We start from the raw sequence: 18,202 nt of genomic DNA on the forward strand, positions 1-18,202 counted from the left end.
TAGGTACCAAGGGTCAGAAGTAGACAAACTGTAGAGCTTTTGCTGACTAGTTGTCTTATAAAGTGGTGTGTTGTGGGGGAAGGCCTCCCCTAACAAATATACCCATATATTTGGCCTGAAAGCAGGGATCTTCTTGGGTTTAGTAGGTGCTTTGTCCTTGTCTCTCCTCGCAGAGGTTGTCACTGGATGCAGGAACCCAACACTTAGGACCATGTTCCCTCCTCAGGACCGAACACCCAACAGCAGTAACTTCACTGTGAGTCAAATGTCTGTATCTGAGAGGACAATTTTAGCCTATAACCTAAACAGGCAGTGCAGTAATGGGGCCTTAATTTTACTTTTTTTTTAACCAAAAACACAAGAAATCCTAATGAAAGTAGCACTATTTGCAAGCGTAAGGCTGGAGCAATTCTCCTGAAGCCTGCAGGCTTGCTGCAGATTTATCCTGACACAAGAAAAGATGTAATTCAGCTTGATCTTTTAATAACCTCTGACTTTATGGAGCAGCAGTAACAACCTGCAGCGGTGCTCAGGGACAGTGCAGCCAGCAACAGAATTGCCATCACATTAATGGAAGAGGCCAAGCTCTGGGGTCGTATACCACCATAAATCCACAGGAAGCTCACTTGTTGCAGTGGAGTAGCTCCGGTCTTCTGTAAGTGTGTTGAAAGTGGAAATTTGACTTCTATCTTAATTGTTTGGTCACTAAACTTATATTATTTGATTGATGCTTTTTTTCACTTTGGTTTTGGATGCAGACATTTTTTTCCTGAGGMGGTTGCTCATGATCATTTGCTTTTTTGTGGATTTTCTGTGCTGTGGTGGGCTTGTACCTCCACCAGCATACAAAAATCAGAAATAACTGGGAAGGGAGAAGAATTAGACAGCAGAAAAGAGTCATTTGGGGCCTGACATGTTGAGAGGCATCAAGGAGAACAGCTGGGGATTATGAAGATTTGCTCTGGTGTGTGAGTGGAATTTAGGCAAGGTCATACCCTACTTATCCACAGGAACTGGAGACACAAGCACTGCTGTGGGAGACACCATTATTTGTCTTGATGGACCGCGTGCATATTGAGAACTGAATTTAGCCAGGTTTTCCCCTCCCACCCTTGAGTTCTGCAACGGTGTCACACTTGCTATTTATATTTTGATTTATAATGCTGGTGAAGTAGTAAAGAGCAAGCATCCTCCAGCTTCCGTTTTCAGCTCCCCCATCGCCCTCCCCCTCATCATATGAGGGGAGAGTGTTGTCAGGGCAGCTATCGCCGCTGTTATTAAAAACACTTAAACAAATTAGTTTAGATAGAGGACGTCTCTGAAAATGACTCCATTTCTTCCTGTCCCCTTGTCAAAAAAGGTGGTTCTCTGCAATGTATTTTCTAGTGAGATTTAAAGGAATGGAGCTTTTGCCAAATGTCAACATTAAAAAAAAAAACATTTATACATCTTATTGCATTTTTTTTCAGTTCCCTGTTATTAATTAGTTATAATCCTGTCTTATATACAGATGAGATTCAAATCCTCTACAAAGCTTTGGGAAGACTTCAGTGGATATTGGATCCAAAACTTGATCAAAGCTGTACACTATCGTCATGTCCTCAGCTTAGTCACCATCTCTCTCTGCAATACATGTGTTAATTCATGTGGGTCCCAGTGCACACAAGTGCCCATAAGCTCATCTCCAAATTTGTTTAATCACTGACTCGTGAGATACCACAATTGGGAGCCATCACTTCTCAGGTCAGATACTTACACACCAGACAGACATCTCCACCTGCATTAGTTCCCTGGTTTCTGGTTGTTATCAGCAGGGAAAACAGGAGGCATTGAAGAGTGTTTGAAAACCCAGCTGGCCTGTTTTGGGGAGGTTAGTTATGAAGGGAGCATGACTAGTCCATATGTGAATGCTCATTGTGTAAATATCTACAGAAAGGTGTCATATACCCCAGTCATATATTGGATTGCTTGGAGAAAGGGTGGAGGGAAGGGGACATCCAGTGAGCCATAAGATGGATATGTATCTGAGAGAGTGGCCATATGCTGTTCTTTAGAGCCTCATGGTCCTTTTGGGCCCTAGACTTCACTAGTAGAAACATCTCCAGCCACAGCTTTGTGAGCTCATGGACCATGGTGCTGATGAGAGCTTCTAAGCTCCCTCTTTTTAGGACATACAGATTTTCTCTTGTCTTTTTTTTTTTTTTTTTTTGTGCAGGAAAGACAGGCACCTTTCTTGCGCTCCATATTACATAGGTCTAAGTTAGGAGAATGCTGCTGAGGTGAAGCCTTCATGGATCAAGGGCCATAGCACTGAGTACATGGATCATGGTAGTACTGAGATATCTACCGTAGGATGGGCTTAATGTTTGTTTCCTTCAAGCAAGGCCCTGTGCTATCCCCCAAGCTCAGGGGACTACATGAGCCAGAGAGGAATTAGTTAGCAGGGAAAATAGTATGAATTTRGGGGAAAAGAGTGTGAGTGTTGCATCTGCATGGTCATGATTTACATCTTCACATAGTGTGAAGCTCAGCTCAAAAGGCTTTACTTGAGCAGCTAGGAGRTGATGTGAAGAGAAAAAAAGAAATCTAATTCTCATCACTTTGGGCTAAAACAACTGCATTCTACATTGCTTTCTTCCATTCTCTGCGTGTCCTGAGTCCTCCCTATCAGAGRTATAACTAAGGGCAGAAACAGAGGAAGACATTGGTGGATGAATGAGAGGAGAAGACGGCAGTGGAAGGAGAGGGTAGCTGAGAGGCATTTACCAGAGCTTGTTTGTAGTGAGCATAAAATGTAGTTTTACCTGGCAGTTGAGAAGCTTCTTGCAGTTCCCGTCTCCTAGACGTGACAGGAAGTGCCTGGTGCTGGAGAGAAACTGTGGGGTGGAGAAAACACTRATTTCCCTTAAAATATTAGCACAGAGTCTAAAAACAGGAGCAATCCTAAATCAAGATTAGTTTCCTAGAAGGTGGCTCCTGAATCCTTTGTGTGTCACCAAAATAAAGTTTGGGTGGTCAATGTGGGTTTCAGTTATAATCTGGAATTTCCTATTAGAACTTCCAGGATTACAATGTAATCTGCTTCTCCCTGGCAAACTTGGCTGCAGTTTTGAGGGATATRTGGTAATGCTGAGTATACAAGAAGCATAATTCCTGACAGATGGCAAGACAGATACATCAAGAATGGTGTAGACATAGTCTGCCAGGAGGCAGGAGGATGATTTAAATGCTCTTTCCCAGCCCAGCTTTTCTATGAATCTAGGTCCAAATACTGTTAGCAGACTTATGGATCAAATACTGAGATTAAATGCCTCTTCTACTCTACAAGGCTAACCATAGGCTTGAAATTGGACCTGTAGAAGGAAGGAAGATAATACATCCCATTATGGCCTCTGCCTCCCTCCTCATTTTACAACAGAAAGAAAGAAGGTGAAAAAGAGTCTGCAGACACTGGAAGCAGCAGGATGTTCAGATGGTTGCCATCCTGATTCGAGATGGTGAAATGTTTCACATAAGCTCTGCCTTTCATTTAAAAAAAATAATGCACATGGGAAACTGTTAACCAATGCTAGAATATTAGAGACATACAGAAACTGCTGGKTTAATAAATTAGAGAACAAAGGAAAGGAGACACTGTAGCTAAAGGGATCATTATTTTTAATACTTTTCCTTGGAGTCTGTGTGACCCAAATGTTGCAGAAGTGGAGTGATACAGGAAATTACACTAACCAAAAGCTCTCTAGGAAAATAAGAAAGCAAAACCAACAAGCTGCTTTTAATAATCCAGCTCCARAATGAAAAAAAAATGCACTAAGAAGATAAAAAAGATACAAAGGAAAGTCAATTGAGTAATTGGCCTCTTTGGGGGAAGCAAGTCAGGGTTTGTTTTAGGAGACATAATAGACAAATGTTTGAAATAGGTGGGGAAAAATGGTTATGATCTAGTTTAGGGGAGCCTAGAGGACCCTGTCCACCATACACACCTGGCCTTTTCTTTTGGGCAGGTCTGTTTTGCCTCTCTTTCTAATGTATAGAAATAGCAGGGGTTTTATCTTAAAAAATTGCCCCCCTCCAGAGGGAGACTAAGTCACAGAGAGTTGCATTGGTTTGTAGGACAAGAATGGCATACTGAAAGAAGGTCTTTTGTTGATGGAAGAGTGTGATTCCTGCTATATGGACTTCTTAATCTGATGTATTCGTACTGGCTGGTGGAGAGAAGCAGGGATACTGGGATGTATTTCACCTAAGCTATGCTAGATGTCTTCTTCTTAAGAATGGGATGATGCATCCCCTAAAATTACTTATATCTTTTTGTGAGGGTGATTTAGATGTTTGCTGAAAATGTCTATATGTTCATGTGAATGCACCCGTAATTTCTTCACTGACCATGATTTCCCAGTTTATTTCAACCAGTGCACAGTTGTTGTCCCACTCCCAAGCCTGCAGTGCTGCTGCTGCCCTTGTGATGGCAGTGGCTTCTGCACAGCTGCAGAGTGCATAGGTTTAGGGGATGGATCCACCTGATAACTGGCTTATAAAGGCAAGGGAAGAAAAAAGGATGTTTTTAACCAAATCTGTCCCTTAATTCTGTATGCTGTCCATACCTGACACAGTGTTRAGAGAGCTGGGGAACCTTCAATCTGAGATGGGATGGAGAGCTAAACTGTGTCTTTTGACATTGCCTAYAGTTAAGTCAACTTAAAGCATTTGAGTGGCAGCCTAAGGATAGTGTTTTTAAAACTGTTAAGTCCTTGTTTTGAAGACTGAGCTAACATGTTATCTGCAGAGGATGGTTATAGATCCCATCTTGGAGTCTGGGGATATATTCAATAGAGCTTCCCACAGTCCATTTTTTGCAGTTCCTCCAGCGGGATGAATATTTGCCCTTGCACAGCTATAAATCTTTTGACCTGCATTAACTCCATGGTAGCTAAATCTCTTACATGAGCTGAGAATAGGCCTGATGAGAGGCTTCTGTCTTTTCTTGTCTTATATCCTGCACACCAGAATTGCAGCAGGAGGAAACCACATGAATTTAGCAGGATCCAAACAGTTGTGTTCGTAGGCTATATGTGGGAGACCAGAGCCAGCTGCAGATACACACTTGTTCCAAACACAGCATCCATAGGTATGTGAAGGGGAATCCCTCATGCYTGTACATGCATGTGGTGACAGGCCCTGGAAAAAGTGTAATTTCCACATGGCAGGAGAAATGCTTTGCTTGGCTCCACTCTGGCTGGAAGCCACGGGGAAGGGTTTGCATGGAAAGTGTATCCTGCCTTTTGAAATTAAGTTTGACCATGCAGCTTTGGGAAGGGCTTTAGCCATCTCAAGCCTCATGCTGTACCGATCCTATCAGAGATGGCAGGTTCCTGATTTTCTTCATCCTCTCCATCCTCTGCCTTCAAAGACTGGCTGCAAATCTTGCAGCTGGCCATGGAAAGAGGGGAAATTAAAGAACTGTGCAAATTCTCCTCCCTTTCCTCCTCTTGCCCTGATCCACACCAGGGTAAAAGGAAAGTGTGAGAGAGTGGGTGTCACCCAGAGTGTTTCTGAACTTCCTCCTTTACAAACAGGCTGTTTTGGWCTCCACTGAGATAGAAGGCGGTGCAGGCACCTAAAATGAAARTCAATTGAGGGATTTATTTGTATGCCCATTGCCCACCATGAGGCCCCTCAGATGCTGGAAGTTGGGGAGGGCAGGGAGAGACCTCAACCATCTCTGTTGGTTGCTCATGAGGAGCAAGTTTTCTTGAAGTCTGGAGGAAGGCCTTGAGGTGTGTCAAGTTAAGCTCATGTGCAGATCTCTGCCACCTGCATGAACAGCTCTCTGCATGACCAGGGCTTGCCTTTTTTGTTGGGAGGCGCCTTTCAGGAGGCAAAGTTCATACCCTTCAGCTGTAACCCTTGGTTCCACTCTTTCTTGGTGACACTGATCCTCAGGTTATGAATTCATTTTGCACGTGCAATTTTGTCTCCAAAGGGAGGTGCAGAGAGAGCTGAAGATATTCCTTCTGACCTCTAGAAAATGACAATAAATAAAAACAGGATCTCAGGTTCTCAAGAATTTCYGCTTTTGTCTAAGTGGGCCTGGTTTCAGCAGTCATGCATCATGCATGCATCACTTCCATTCGACAAAACCCAGCAACCAAAAAACATCCCACTACAGGCAGCTGTCTCAAATACAGTTCCTTGGCTGACTTCGAGCCAGAAYTCTTTTCTGCCTCTCTCCTTAACCACAATTGATTAAGGAAATTATGGAGCTTATTGCTTCCTAATATCATCCGGAAAGGATTTCCATATGTTGCATTACTCTCTGGAGTGGGAAAAGCTCCCTTGTGCCAGAAAAGCAGGGTGCAGTATTGCTCAGCCCTGATTAAGCCRTGCTGGGAGGTTTATTGGAGGAGAACTTGCAGATGTTTCTGTATAGAAAGATGCACTTCATCTGTAATTTTCATATACCTTACAGTATCCTTTCCACTGGGAAATTAAGCAGACGCTCTCCATATCCACTGCAGCTGCTTCTAGTGTTAAATTAAACTGCTGCTATTACAGTGAGCCATTCCTGGAGCTGAGCTGTGTTGTTCCTTAATTGTTTATGGCTGTGGATTTGAGCCAAGTGGCAGTCCTGTAGTGGCAAATGCTGAAGATATGTCCTGGAAAACAGATGTTTGGGCCAAAGCCAAAGTGGTTTCAGGAAAGACAGTGAGAGAGAAGCAGGAAACCTGTTATYGTCTGATTTATTGGACAGGGTGAGGAAATTCACCCCAGAGCAGAGTGCTCCCACAAGGTTGGTGYAACACTAAGCTCTGATTTTAGGCATTCTTTGCAAGGCTAATGTGGGCAGCTGCTGGTGTGCTAGTGCAAGCACTGGGTCTACCAAACTTATGCACTTTGGAGATGGCCAGAAGATGCCTTTCCATTTGCTGTTCTTTACCAAACTACTTGCGTGATAGACTGGCTTATGTGAAGGTCCCAACATACTTTCTTCCACGGTGGCAGTCCAGTATTTTAGACCTGATTTAATGTGATAGATTTTGATTGGTTTGGATTCTTTCTTTTTTCCTTTTCCTTTTCCTTTTCCTTTTCCTTTTCCTTTTCCTTGTTCCTGTTCTTGTTCTTTTTTCCTTTTCCTTTGGCTTTTTCCTTTGCCTTTTTCCTTTGCCTTTTTCCTTTGCCTTTTTCTATGTCTTTGCCTCTTTCTTTGCATTTTCTTTGCATTTTCTTTTGCCTTTTTTTTTTTTTTTTTACTGTAGTGGATTTGGGGATTCTGATCAAAAACCATGTCACTACAGTGGAGAGGCCCCATGTGAACAAGTCATCCCCATTCATCCCCTTTGCCATCAAAGCAGAGAAGGGAGCGCTGCCAAAGATTTCATCACATGCTAGCGGGGTCTAAGACAGGTCCTTCTCTTGCCCTGGTAGTGCCAGTTCCTCTCTGCTTTCTCCAGCATGGGTCCAGGTAACTGCCTCATACGGAGACACTGACACTGTAGACATGTAGGATTAGGTGAGGTCTGTCCTGTGCAGGGTTTCATGAGATATGAGTAACAGACAAAATGAAGTAAGACACCAGAAGAATGAGTTTTGTTTTTCTTAGTCTTAAATACAATTCTTTAGGGAATTGCTCAGCAGATGTGAATGTGGACCTTTAGCATATCCAATGATCATATTTTCTCCATGACATGCATGTTTAGCAGGATAGGCTAGTTTCGCAATTTTTGTACAACACTGACTTCATAGAAATCAAGAAATGATGAACTTCAGGCTCAAAGTTTAATCTTCATTCTGGTTATTTAGCACTTAAGAATCTATTGCTACATATGGAACATTTTAATCCCAGGAAATCCTCAAAACTTTTGGCTTCCTTTGTGTCCTTAGATGCCCAGCATGATCATTAATAATTTTGACCATCACCTTTTTTTTTTTCCAGTATGGTGGTCCTGTTCCTAGAAGATTAGGTCCTGGAAACGAAGGCTGTGGGAATGGAGGACTTGGAAGAGATTATATAATCTTCTCTTGCCCGTCAGTCACTAGAAATACTAGTGAAGTATAGCTGTAGGCAGAGAGAAAACAACTTCCTTTGCATGAAAGGTGTGAGTAGAAGACTGCAGATGCTCTGAGTGATGACCTTAGTTCTTGTTAACTTCCCACCTGATGATGCTTTGCACAGACAGAACATGMAACTGCTTGGATTTCCCTTTGATCTGTTTTTTTCTTTCTACTTTCAGAGCAAACAGGCTTCTTACTTTGTGAAACAAAGAAAGTGTCCTAATAGCTAAGTCAAACAAAGGGGAATAAATTATTAGTTCCTTTTAAAGAGATTTTCTTACCTAATTTGATTGGATTTCTCAGCCTCTTAGCCATTTTAGGTCATGGACCAATTGGAAACTGTTTGTTGTTCTGATGTGCTAGGCCACTAATACCTCTATTTCCAGAGCTACCTGTGCTAGAATATGTAAGTGCAAATAGCTTTTTACAGCAAGTTCATCAGAGGCTTGGTCAATGTACCTAGAATACCCTTTGGGGAGTTGCCAGTCTTATCCTGAGGAGCACGACTGTGCTAATCATCTCCTGCATGCTACTGCAGAGGGTGTTTTGCCTTTCTCACTGCTTTCTGTAAAACTGAACAAATGCTGGTACTTAGGAAAATGTGATTTCCCAATTGAGGACAACACTGTACCTGGAGATCCTTGGCCAGTCTTCAGGAGAGTCTTGAAGCCACAAGTGGACCATAGCCTGTTCATTCATGGGAAGATACATGGTTCACAGCATTTCCTCCCTTCCTCTGCTTTGCTGTCGCCTGAGGAACCCAATAGCTTTCCTCTCTTTTCAAGCACAGCATCCAAGAGGGTTTATGAGTTCCTGATGCAGAGTCAGAATGGTTGCTTGGGGATGTGTCAGCTGCACAGGGAAGGAGCGTCTTTCTGTGCTGTCTATTGTGTAGATTGGCCTTATGCAGGGTAACATATTTAGGGGAACTTTCTGGGTAGTCCCCCTCCCACACACACACTGAAATCTCCAACAGAGATTAGCTGCCTGTCACTTTATTGGCCATGGGTTGCCCATTTGCAAAATGCCTCGCACTGTGAGTACTCAGCACTTATGAAAATTCAGGCCAAAATAGTTTGTTCGTGTTTCAATCCTGTACTAACTGTAGTTCTTTGTCTTTATTTTCTAAACCAGGAAGAAGGAGAACATCTCAACATAGCCAAGAGGCAGACAGAACGACAACTCATTGATACTTGGCCATGCACTACCAGAGAGTTGCCTTGAATTTTACGCTTGCCCTGGACTTTTGTACAGAGGGCTGATGGAAACGCATCACTCCACACTGCTGAGTAAGAGGAAAGACAAACCCTGGCAAAGGGCTGCTGTTTGGTTTCTCAAGTTTTCCTCTTTCCTTGATTCTCCTTTCTCTTGTTGCCCTGAACAGAGAGTTTGATTTTTAAAGTCAACCCATCCATAGGAGCAGTTATCTTGATTCTTTCAGCTGAGAAAAGTCTTCTGATGTTCTCCACAACTGTGATGAAAACAAAAGCCCCTCCAGTGAGAAACTGAACTTGTCTATCTGAAAAATACTATCTACAGGTAAGAAAATACTATTCCCAGGAGTGAATGAGGATCTTCTTACATGTGAGGCTAGAGAATATGCCTTTGCAATAGTGAATTTGAGTAAAAAAGGAGAGTTGCATCCTCCTACACATTTCATTCAACTTTTTATTGTTGTAGTGGAACAACATATTTGGTAGATAATGGCTAGTGATGAGACTTCTCATTTAACKTCAGTGGTCCAAGAGTTATGTATCTTCAGCTCAGTTTAAAGTGCCTCTTGCCCCCGCATTGGGTAAAAGGAATGCCAGGAATGACTATCTCAGATGACATCAAAAGTTGGGTGGTAAAACCCAGCCTTTGTGCCCAGATGGCACAGCGAAGGGCATCAGCTACAGCAGCTAGTAAGTGTTGGCTTTGCTAAATCTTCTCACTGGATGCTCTGAGAGAGCCTACAGAGAAGACCAACACAAAGCCTTTGGTGTGTTTCCTGGCATTGTGTTTTTATATATTTCTGGTTTCAGACATTTAAAATTGTTCTTGAGATCACTTTTCTTTTTGCCCCTCCCACCTCCGTATGGTCTGGATCATCTGAGCTGAAATTTCTCTTTATAGCTTCACTTATATGGGTCAGCACCCAGTGATCTGAATGCCTGRGATCATTTCCACATGGTGTATAAATAGTACCCAGTTATTTCACAGTCTCATGTTCAACTTGCAGGCTTCCAACAGGCTTGTCTTCCCGAAACCCTTTCTATTCTCATGGCATTTGGCTCCTTGAACGCGTGACTTTATATAAATTACAGCAGAAGCTGTCCCAGCCCAGCAAGTCCTGATTTGGCTTCACTGCTCTGTTGTAGTTTGACAACTGGTGTCGAGTCACTAATACTCAAAGCTATTGCGGGTCTTTCCAGCCTCACATTGAGTTCAGACACACGGTTAAGCTGACAGCTGAATTTAAACTGCCTTACCTACATTAAACCATGTTTGGTCAATCCATCAGACGGTGGAGGAAGTCTGAGACTTTCCAGCTGGATGGATAACTAACGTCTGGTTGACTCCTGTCCGGTGGAGATAAGAGGCTGGTTAAAACCGAGGGAATTTTTAGACTCTTTTCGGTTATCACTTGTCTTTTGTTTGACACAGGACTTGTCATGTCTCCCTTTCTTCGTATTGGTTTATCCAACTATGACAGTGGCCCTTACCTGCCATCCCAGGGGGAAGTGATTAACCCTTACTGTGCTGTGATGGTTAAAGAAGCAGTGGAATCAGGTAAGAGTTAAATATGCATGTAGCATGTTTTTTATCAGACATACATGTGTCTTACTCTGTCATTACTGRAGCAGGTGGGAAGTGTCTATATAAAGAGTTTGTGAATTATTCTTAATGTTGAAATGCAGCTCAATGTTGGATTCAACATGGCCTGCAAAGCAATCTGATTTTAAAATGACACTTAACAAAGTCTCTGTCTTTACTTTGAGGTTATCATCAGCTGAATTTCAGRTCCCAGTGTATGACACAGCAGGGTGAGCTGAACTGTATTCGGTTGCACTGTTATTTGAGCAGCGGCTGGTTCGCTAGCGAGACACCAGTCCTATAAAATCTGAATGTCATGGAAATTCCTGGGAAGGCTGTCTTTGTTTGTCACATTTTTTTGAGGGACTGTAAGGTCCAACAATTTCCACCATTAAAGAAATAGCTCTCAAACAGGCTGAATCTTTGTAGAGAGAACTGATTTCTCTGATTGCTGCACTGTGCTAAATATCCATGAGTGAAACATTATACTAAGCTAGATGTTTTTAAATCCAGGTATGTTTTTAAATCCAGATATACAGACTTTGGCACGCTTTGCCATATTGAACAGCATTGATGAGTCCATGTTGGAAAAGTATTTCTTATTTTTCTGATCATAGAATCATTGAATATTTAAGGTTGGAAGAGACCTTTAGAGATCATCTAGTCCAACCTCCCTGCACATGCAGGGTCACCTAGAGGATGTGTCACAGGGTGGCATCCAAGCAGGTTTTGAAGATCTCCAGAGAAGGAAACTCCACAACCTCTCTTGGCAGTCTCTTCCAGGGCTCTGTCACCCTCACTGTTAAGAAATTTTTCCGTAAGTTCCTGCAGAACTTTTGTTGCTTCAGTCTGTGRCTGTTTCCTCTAGTTCTATCAGTGGCCACCACTGAATGGAGTCTGATCCCATCCTCCTCACTCGCTCCCTTGAGGTATTTATATACACTGATCAGATCATCTCTCAACCTTCTCCAGGCTGAACATGCCCAGCTCTCTCAGTCTTTCCTCATAGGACAGATGTTCCAGGCCCCYGATCATCTTCGTAGCCCTGCGCGTATAAAGTCTTGATGAGAGTTTAAACAGTTCTTCAGTTCTGCTGTTCAACGGTCATGAAGATCAAATCCTTCAAGGCTATAATATCCCTCATATGGGTTGTTACTTATGTTAAATCTTTGATAAATTATGAGCTTTATTGCTCATGTGATTCTTTTAAAACTTAAAACAACTCACAAATCCGTTTCTATGCCTTTAGAAATTGCTAGACTACAGCCTCCAGAGGATGTTAAAAGTAGTTGAAAAACAATTTAGAATTGTGAAGTGATTTAGTGATTCATTGTTAAAAAAAGAAGAAGTCACCATTTATCACACTAAAATGTTGCCTTTGCTTATATTGTTCTTTAAATCATTTTGGAAGATGTAGTGATTGATAAATTCAGGAGGAAAAAAAGAACTGCTCCATGACACGATCTCACTTCTTACTGAAAATATGTCCTATTTCGGTTSTGTGCAGAACTTGGCTGTTTGTTTTAATGAGACCTTTGAAAGAGCCATAACTCAAGCTGAAGTCTCTGTCAGTTCAAAAGTGAATAAAATCAATCTGGGCAGAACAGACCTTATTTATCTTACATGGAGCTGGAAACATTTTCTGGCATCGAAAAAAGCAAAAATGTGCTAACAAAGTCATATAATTTTTGTTCTGCTAAGAGCCTTTTCTAATAAAAGAATTTTCAATGTGAAATGGAAAGAATATGTTTGGAGGAACTCTTCCATCAGTGAGGATTAAATACAGGGAAGATGATGGCTCTCTATTAAAAGAATTCCTCTGTTGACGTGGGGTTGTTGTGCTCTGARCACTCTGGGGTAGTCAGGGAGATTCCTCTCTCAGCCTGATCTTTGGTCCTCATCATGTCAGTGGATAATGACAGGAACCAGCTGAGACTAATTCATCCCACTGGTCTCTGACCTTTCTTTTAAGGTAAGATGAATCACCTTTGGGGCATATTGGTCTTTATCTGCTGCTGGTGGAAGGTGCATAGATGCCTGGATGCTTAGCCCCAYCTAGTTTAGGTGACTAAACTAAGATATAGCGACAATATGATTTATGTCCTCTAATTTTGATCTTATGCAAGAATATCAGTGCCTGAGAAGTTTGGCTACTCTTACTTTGTACACCAAAGGAACCTATCTCTGGGCCTTCCTTATCATGGAAGTCTTTCCATGATAAGATTCATCTCATCTTAAGGAGAACATCTAGAGAAGTTTTGAGGAATCACACCCTAGAAATGCCTGCAGTTTTCCACTGACTCCTCAGAGCTGTGTCATGCCTAGACAAGTTAGTGTTGCAGAGCCTTATGAATTTAGTGGGCCTTTAGAGGAAAGATTAGTGAGAAAAAGCAATGAAGAAGAAATATGGGAAGGATAAAAAGAACTAGAGAGGAGGAGAAAGAACAACGCTAATAGAGCAAGAATAGTAAATGGAGTGATAAGAATGATAAGAGACAGCATCTAAGATGAAGCATGAAGCTGCCAGTGTCTTTGAGCTCATACCTTTTGAGACTGGGAACAGAAAAAAAAGGACTTTCAGATTCTTACTCCTTTGCTCTGGCCTATTTCTAGCATTTGATCTTCTGTTCATTATTTACTCTTCAGTTCCCAGGTTTCATGCAACAGTTTAATCATCTGCAAGAGTGGTAGAAGATGCAAGCAATCCTGACTGCCAGCCCTGTGCTCCAATCTGGTGCTATTAGGATTTTTTAAAGGCAAACAATTGATATGTAACAGTGACCAGAGACTGCAAGACAGGATGAACCTAATCCTGACCTCAAACCATGAGAGATCCAATCCCAAATCCCTACAGCTGATCTTTAATCCTATTCTTCRTGCCAGAATCATCTTGGTAGATGCCTCTTCTCCAGATTTTGAAAAGTTCTGGTGGGGATCAGATATACCAGACATTAGATACCAGATATATCAGATATTAGCAAAGATGAGGGGCTTTTGAGAGAGGATGAAAGGAGCAGTGATAGGTATTTAATATGTTTGCTTTGCAAATGAGGGAGATAAGTCTAACTTTGGATTCATGCCAAGGGCTGCCCCAGGTCAGCCATCTGTGATGAATAACTGGCCACTGGCATAGAGGATCCCAAGGTACTGAATATCACTTGTGAGCCCAAGGGAACCACAACAAGGTTGCCTTAATGTATTTCAGGAGCTGAGGAGAGACCTTGGGTGGTGTTTTGTTTTTTTTCCACCTGCTCACTTTGCAGAAGAGATCTTGGCATTTTATAATATAGGAAGGGAGGAGGGAAGGAAGRGAGGGAGGCAGAAAGGAAGGGTTAWAGAAATTTGTTACTGATGACAAACCATTCCAGAGATCACAGGCTCTTCTGAGGGATAAAAAATATATAACCTTTAAAAAATGCCTCTTTCTCCATGAGACACCTGTTCTTGTGCCATATTACCATGTGTCTTGGTGACATTTGCTTCATGAGAGATCCTCCTCCGTGTCTGAACTCAGTACACCTCCAGGAGAGGCACTCCAGCAACAGTGGAAGCTGCTCCTCAGGAAAGACAGACATTATTTTATCTTTCAGGAGCCCAGACTTAAATTAATCCTTGGCAGAACTCCAGAAACGTCAGAGTGGATACATCAGGAATGAGTGTCTGATCCCATATATTGGCCAGTTCATTCACATTCCAGGGCTTGTTTATTTAATCCATATGTTTTGGATTGTAATTCAAACCACAGCACTTGTTTTGCAAGTGGTGTGTCTCACATCTTTAGAGTGTTTCACTGATGAGCAAAGTTCTTCACTCATTTGTCTGCTTTTGTTGACAGAATGGGTTGAATATATTTTTACAAGCTTGAGCCTTGATCCAAGCCTTGAGCCTTGATTGCACAGTGAGCTCGGTATTGTGTTGCCTAAATCTGTGTATGTGAAAAGTTAAAGTGAAAGGGCTTGTGGTCACCCTTGCTTAACTGGAAATTAATTCTGTTGCTTCCAAAGCTTTGATGAAGTGGAATATGAACCTAGGATTTAGCTGCACAACCTTTGGTCAAACTGGGCAGAATGACATTTCCTGAGATTAATATTACACAATTAGGGATCACTGAGATTACTTTCTGTTCATTTTTTATTCTTTTTCTCCAATAACTTTTTTTCAACTTCATTGACTAATTTTAGTCCATCCTAGAAGAATGCTACAAACCTCAGAAAGCCTCAATTAGTTCCTGCCTGTTCTGTGTAAATCAAAGCTGAGCAGAGAAAAGGGACCAGAACTACTCCGACAGAGGGAAGGGTAGACACAGATTTTGTTCAGCARTGAGCAAATGTCGCATTTCAGGCTATCTGTTGCATGTGCTTTCCCAGACGGATGGGACAAGGGAAGGGCTGAGATTACTGGAAACAGAGTCTTTAGAGTCTTTAGGAAGCAGGATTCATAAGGTCTGATGTTCACCCAACTCATTTCCATTCTCTTATTTCACCAGCTTTGACACTTGATGGGTTGAAAAGTTACAGAGGGTAACTGTGAGATAGAATTTGCCTTAAGTAAGTGTCTAAGCGTTTTACAGGATATAAAGCTGACTGTATGAAATAAAACAAGCTGGCTGAGACTCTTCATTTGACAGRTCAAAATAAAGAAATGACTCTGTCAGCTATGGTAGGCCTCAAAAATACATTTCACTGTTTTAAGGTGTGCCTGCTATGAAGGAAGAGGAACAAATTCATGTAGTGAAGGTGCAGAAGAGGTTTACTAGGTCAACAGCTCAATGTGAATATGCTTGCAAGACTGGAAGTGACTTCACATATCAGTATCCCTGAGTTAGCCAAGATGTAGCAACTGGCTGGATATGCATKGCAGCTGAACCTAGTAACAGACTGCATCCAGCTTTATGGGGAATTGGAACAATCGGTTTTATTTTGTATTGCCATGGCTCAAACGATGCATGTGTCTAGTTATCCATGTTGGAATTCATCTGCTTTGATATAGTATCTGTGGTGTAGGTATCTACGTCTGAGATCTACTCAACAGAGTTATTGGAGCGAAGGGTGAAAATTATCTTACTTTATAGTGGATGTTTTCAGTTGGTGAAATGAGTTGCASCATTATGCGTTTGTTTTATGTTAACTAAAACTTCACTTGTTATAAAGGAAGCCAGCATTCATATAGATCTGGACATGTGCATTAGAGACAGCTATTGCTGGGTGAGATGAATATCATCTGCATCACTTAGTGCAGAAACTTCCTGAGATTCTTCAGCATTATGTGGCCCAGCTGAGATGTCCACCTAAGAATGGCTAAATAACCCAGACAATCATTCCAAACCACTTTTTGTTGACAGAAAATGGCCAAGTGTACGTGCAGAAGAAGCCCACCATGTACCCGCCCTGGAACAGCACTTTTGATGCCCACATCAATAACGGCAGGGTCATGCACATTGTCGTCAAGGACAAAAGTGCTGAAATGGTTTCAGAGACGACGGTGGAACTCAAAGTGCTGGCAGAGAAGTGCAAAAAGAGCAATGGGAAGACGGAAATGTGGGTGAGTGTTTTTATCTCCAACTGCATCCTGTGACTGCTGTAGGTAAGGGAATGCCCATCCTTGTGCTCGTCTCTGAATGTAAAGAATGTGGCAGCAGGAATGGGCTGACATTAAGTTATTAATAGTTTGAGTTTACTTGAGCATGACATGAAAGAAAGATGTCCATGAGTATCAGAAAAGAACAGCATAGAAGATTTATATTACCTGCTGCTGTTATATTGAAACATATATCCTCTATTAGCAAGGATTCTGGTTCGTGTGAGCCATGCCCATATATTAATCTTTGCTTAGGAGACCCACTGGGGCAAAATGGTAATATGAGTGGTTAAATGTGAATTATTTTATGTGATTCTGGGGAAACAGCTTTACAGATCTAATCTTTCTAATATCAGGTAACTGATTCACAGCTGCCTGGCTTTAGAGTTATGCCAGAGGAACTCCTTTAAAATCACTAGAGTTACTCTGGAGTAAATTTGAACTAACACAGTCCTCATAAGGATACTAAATGTTAAGCTGTATTCTCTGTCAGGAAAGCAGTTGGTAATAGGCTTTAACATGTAGTCTTCAGTAGCTGTACCCTGAATAATAGAGTGGCATGACATTTGGAGAGAAAGTGATTTCCTGGAATTGTTTTTTGTTTTGTTTTGATTTTTTTGTCAGTTCTCAGGTTAAACTACTTGGATTAGGCAGAGAGTAGAAATGACAAAACGGCCCAGGACACTCATAGATCTTTGGGCAAGATTTGGTAAAGAAATTCACGTTTAATGCATAACTTGGAAGCAATTGAGATACCTAGGGCTTATTTTGAAAATCTGAAGGTTCTGCTCAGCATCAGCCCAACTCCAGAGACATCCACCTTGAAGCTGCTGGAGGCAGTGACCCAGAAAGGAGGGAAGGATACACGTGGGCTGTGGCCCTGCTTGCTTGCAGCAAGATAACAGATCTGAGATCAGATGGAGGTGGACAACCTTGAGTCTATCATGTCCCAGCTTGATAGCAATTCCATCTTATCCAAGATCTTATCTCCTTTCTCTCCTTCCTTTGTCTCTAAGAAGCCTTTTGTTCATGACTCTAAGTACTCCAGCCTAAACAGTTTAGTGGTGGCCTCCTGGTTCAGTCTATGGAAAAGAGCCAAGCTTTTGCCCAGTGCATCCTTAGAGCTTCAGGCTGCTTTCTCTTGAAACAGGTGGAGATGGGTCTTTAGCTTTTATATGATAATCCCTAGGGTAGTTAGGTTCATTCAGGAGGTTCCCTGGATTGTCCTTCATATCAGACCTGACTTTGTTTTAAGCAATATACTTAAGTCAGTGCACTTTTGATTAGGCCTAGACTTCTTGGAGCCAGATTTACAAAGGCATCTATGCGCAAAGATTTGGCCAGATGCTAGTTCCCACATCCAATATGTAGGTCAAAAATGCCTGAGAAAATTTGTATCCTCACTCGCGAAAAAGTTAATGGCAGTTAGACTTGCAGAACCGAGTTCTGAAAGATTTCAGCCCTTCTTTAAGCACCTGTCTGAAGTTGGTGTGATTTTCAGAGTATTTCCCATGTTGTCTTCGTGGCATCCGCTGTGAACAACAGGTTGTGTCTATAGAAAGTGCTTGGTCCTGTGCTACTTTCTAAAATCCTGCCCGCAACGTCTGTGTTYTAGTCACATTTTTCTGTGTTCTATGATGCTGCCCTGAGAGTTTGATAAGAAGTGATCTAGCCTCCTGTCTGCAGTTGGTCTCACCTCCTCAACCTCTTTTTCCCCCCAAGGGTATGAGCAAAATTAAYGTTCATTTGCATATGTCAGCTCCCTCTGGGATATGGA

At 42.0% G+C, this 18,202-nt stretch overlaps 1 protein-coding gene across 1 annotated transcript in view; it reads left to right on the plus strand.

Moving 5' to 3' along the window:
* PRKCQ (protein kinase C theta) overlaps window positions 1-18,202 on the plus strand; it is a 58,668-nt gene that overhangs the window by 6,670 nt on the left and 33,796 nt on the right. The window contains exons 2-5 of the mRNA XM_026052426.1: window positions 9,187-9,341; window positions 9,437-9,591; window positions 10,699-10,824; window positions 16,190-16,389. Coding sequence (XP_025908211.1) covers window positions 10,707-10,824; window positions 16,190-16,389 — 318 coding nt within the window. The 5' untranslated portion in view covers window positions 9,187-9,341; window positions 9,437-9,591; window positions 10,699-10,706. The remainder of the gene's footprint in view (window positions 1-9,186; window positions 9,342-9,436; window positions 9,592-10,698; window positions 10,825-16,189; window positions 16,390-18,202) is intronic.

The sequence above is a fragment of the Nothoprocta perdicaria genome, unplaced genomic scaffold (genome assembly GCF_003342845.1).
Source record: "Nothoprocta perdicaria isolate Ctin4 unplaced genomic scaffold, notPer1 scaffold_89, whole genome shotgun sequence".
In the NCBI taxonomy this organism is placed as follows: Eukaryota; Metazoa; Chordata; class Aves; order Tinamiformes; family Tinamidae; genus Nothoprocta; species Nothoprocta perdicaria.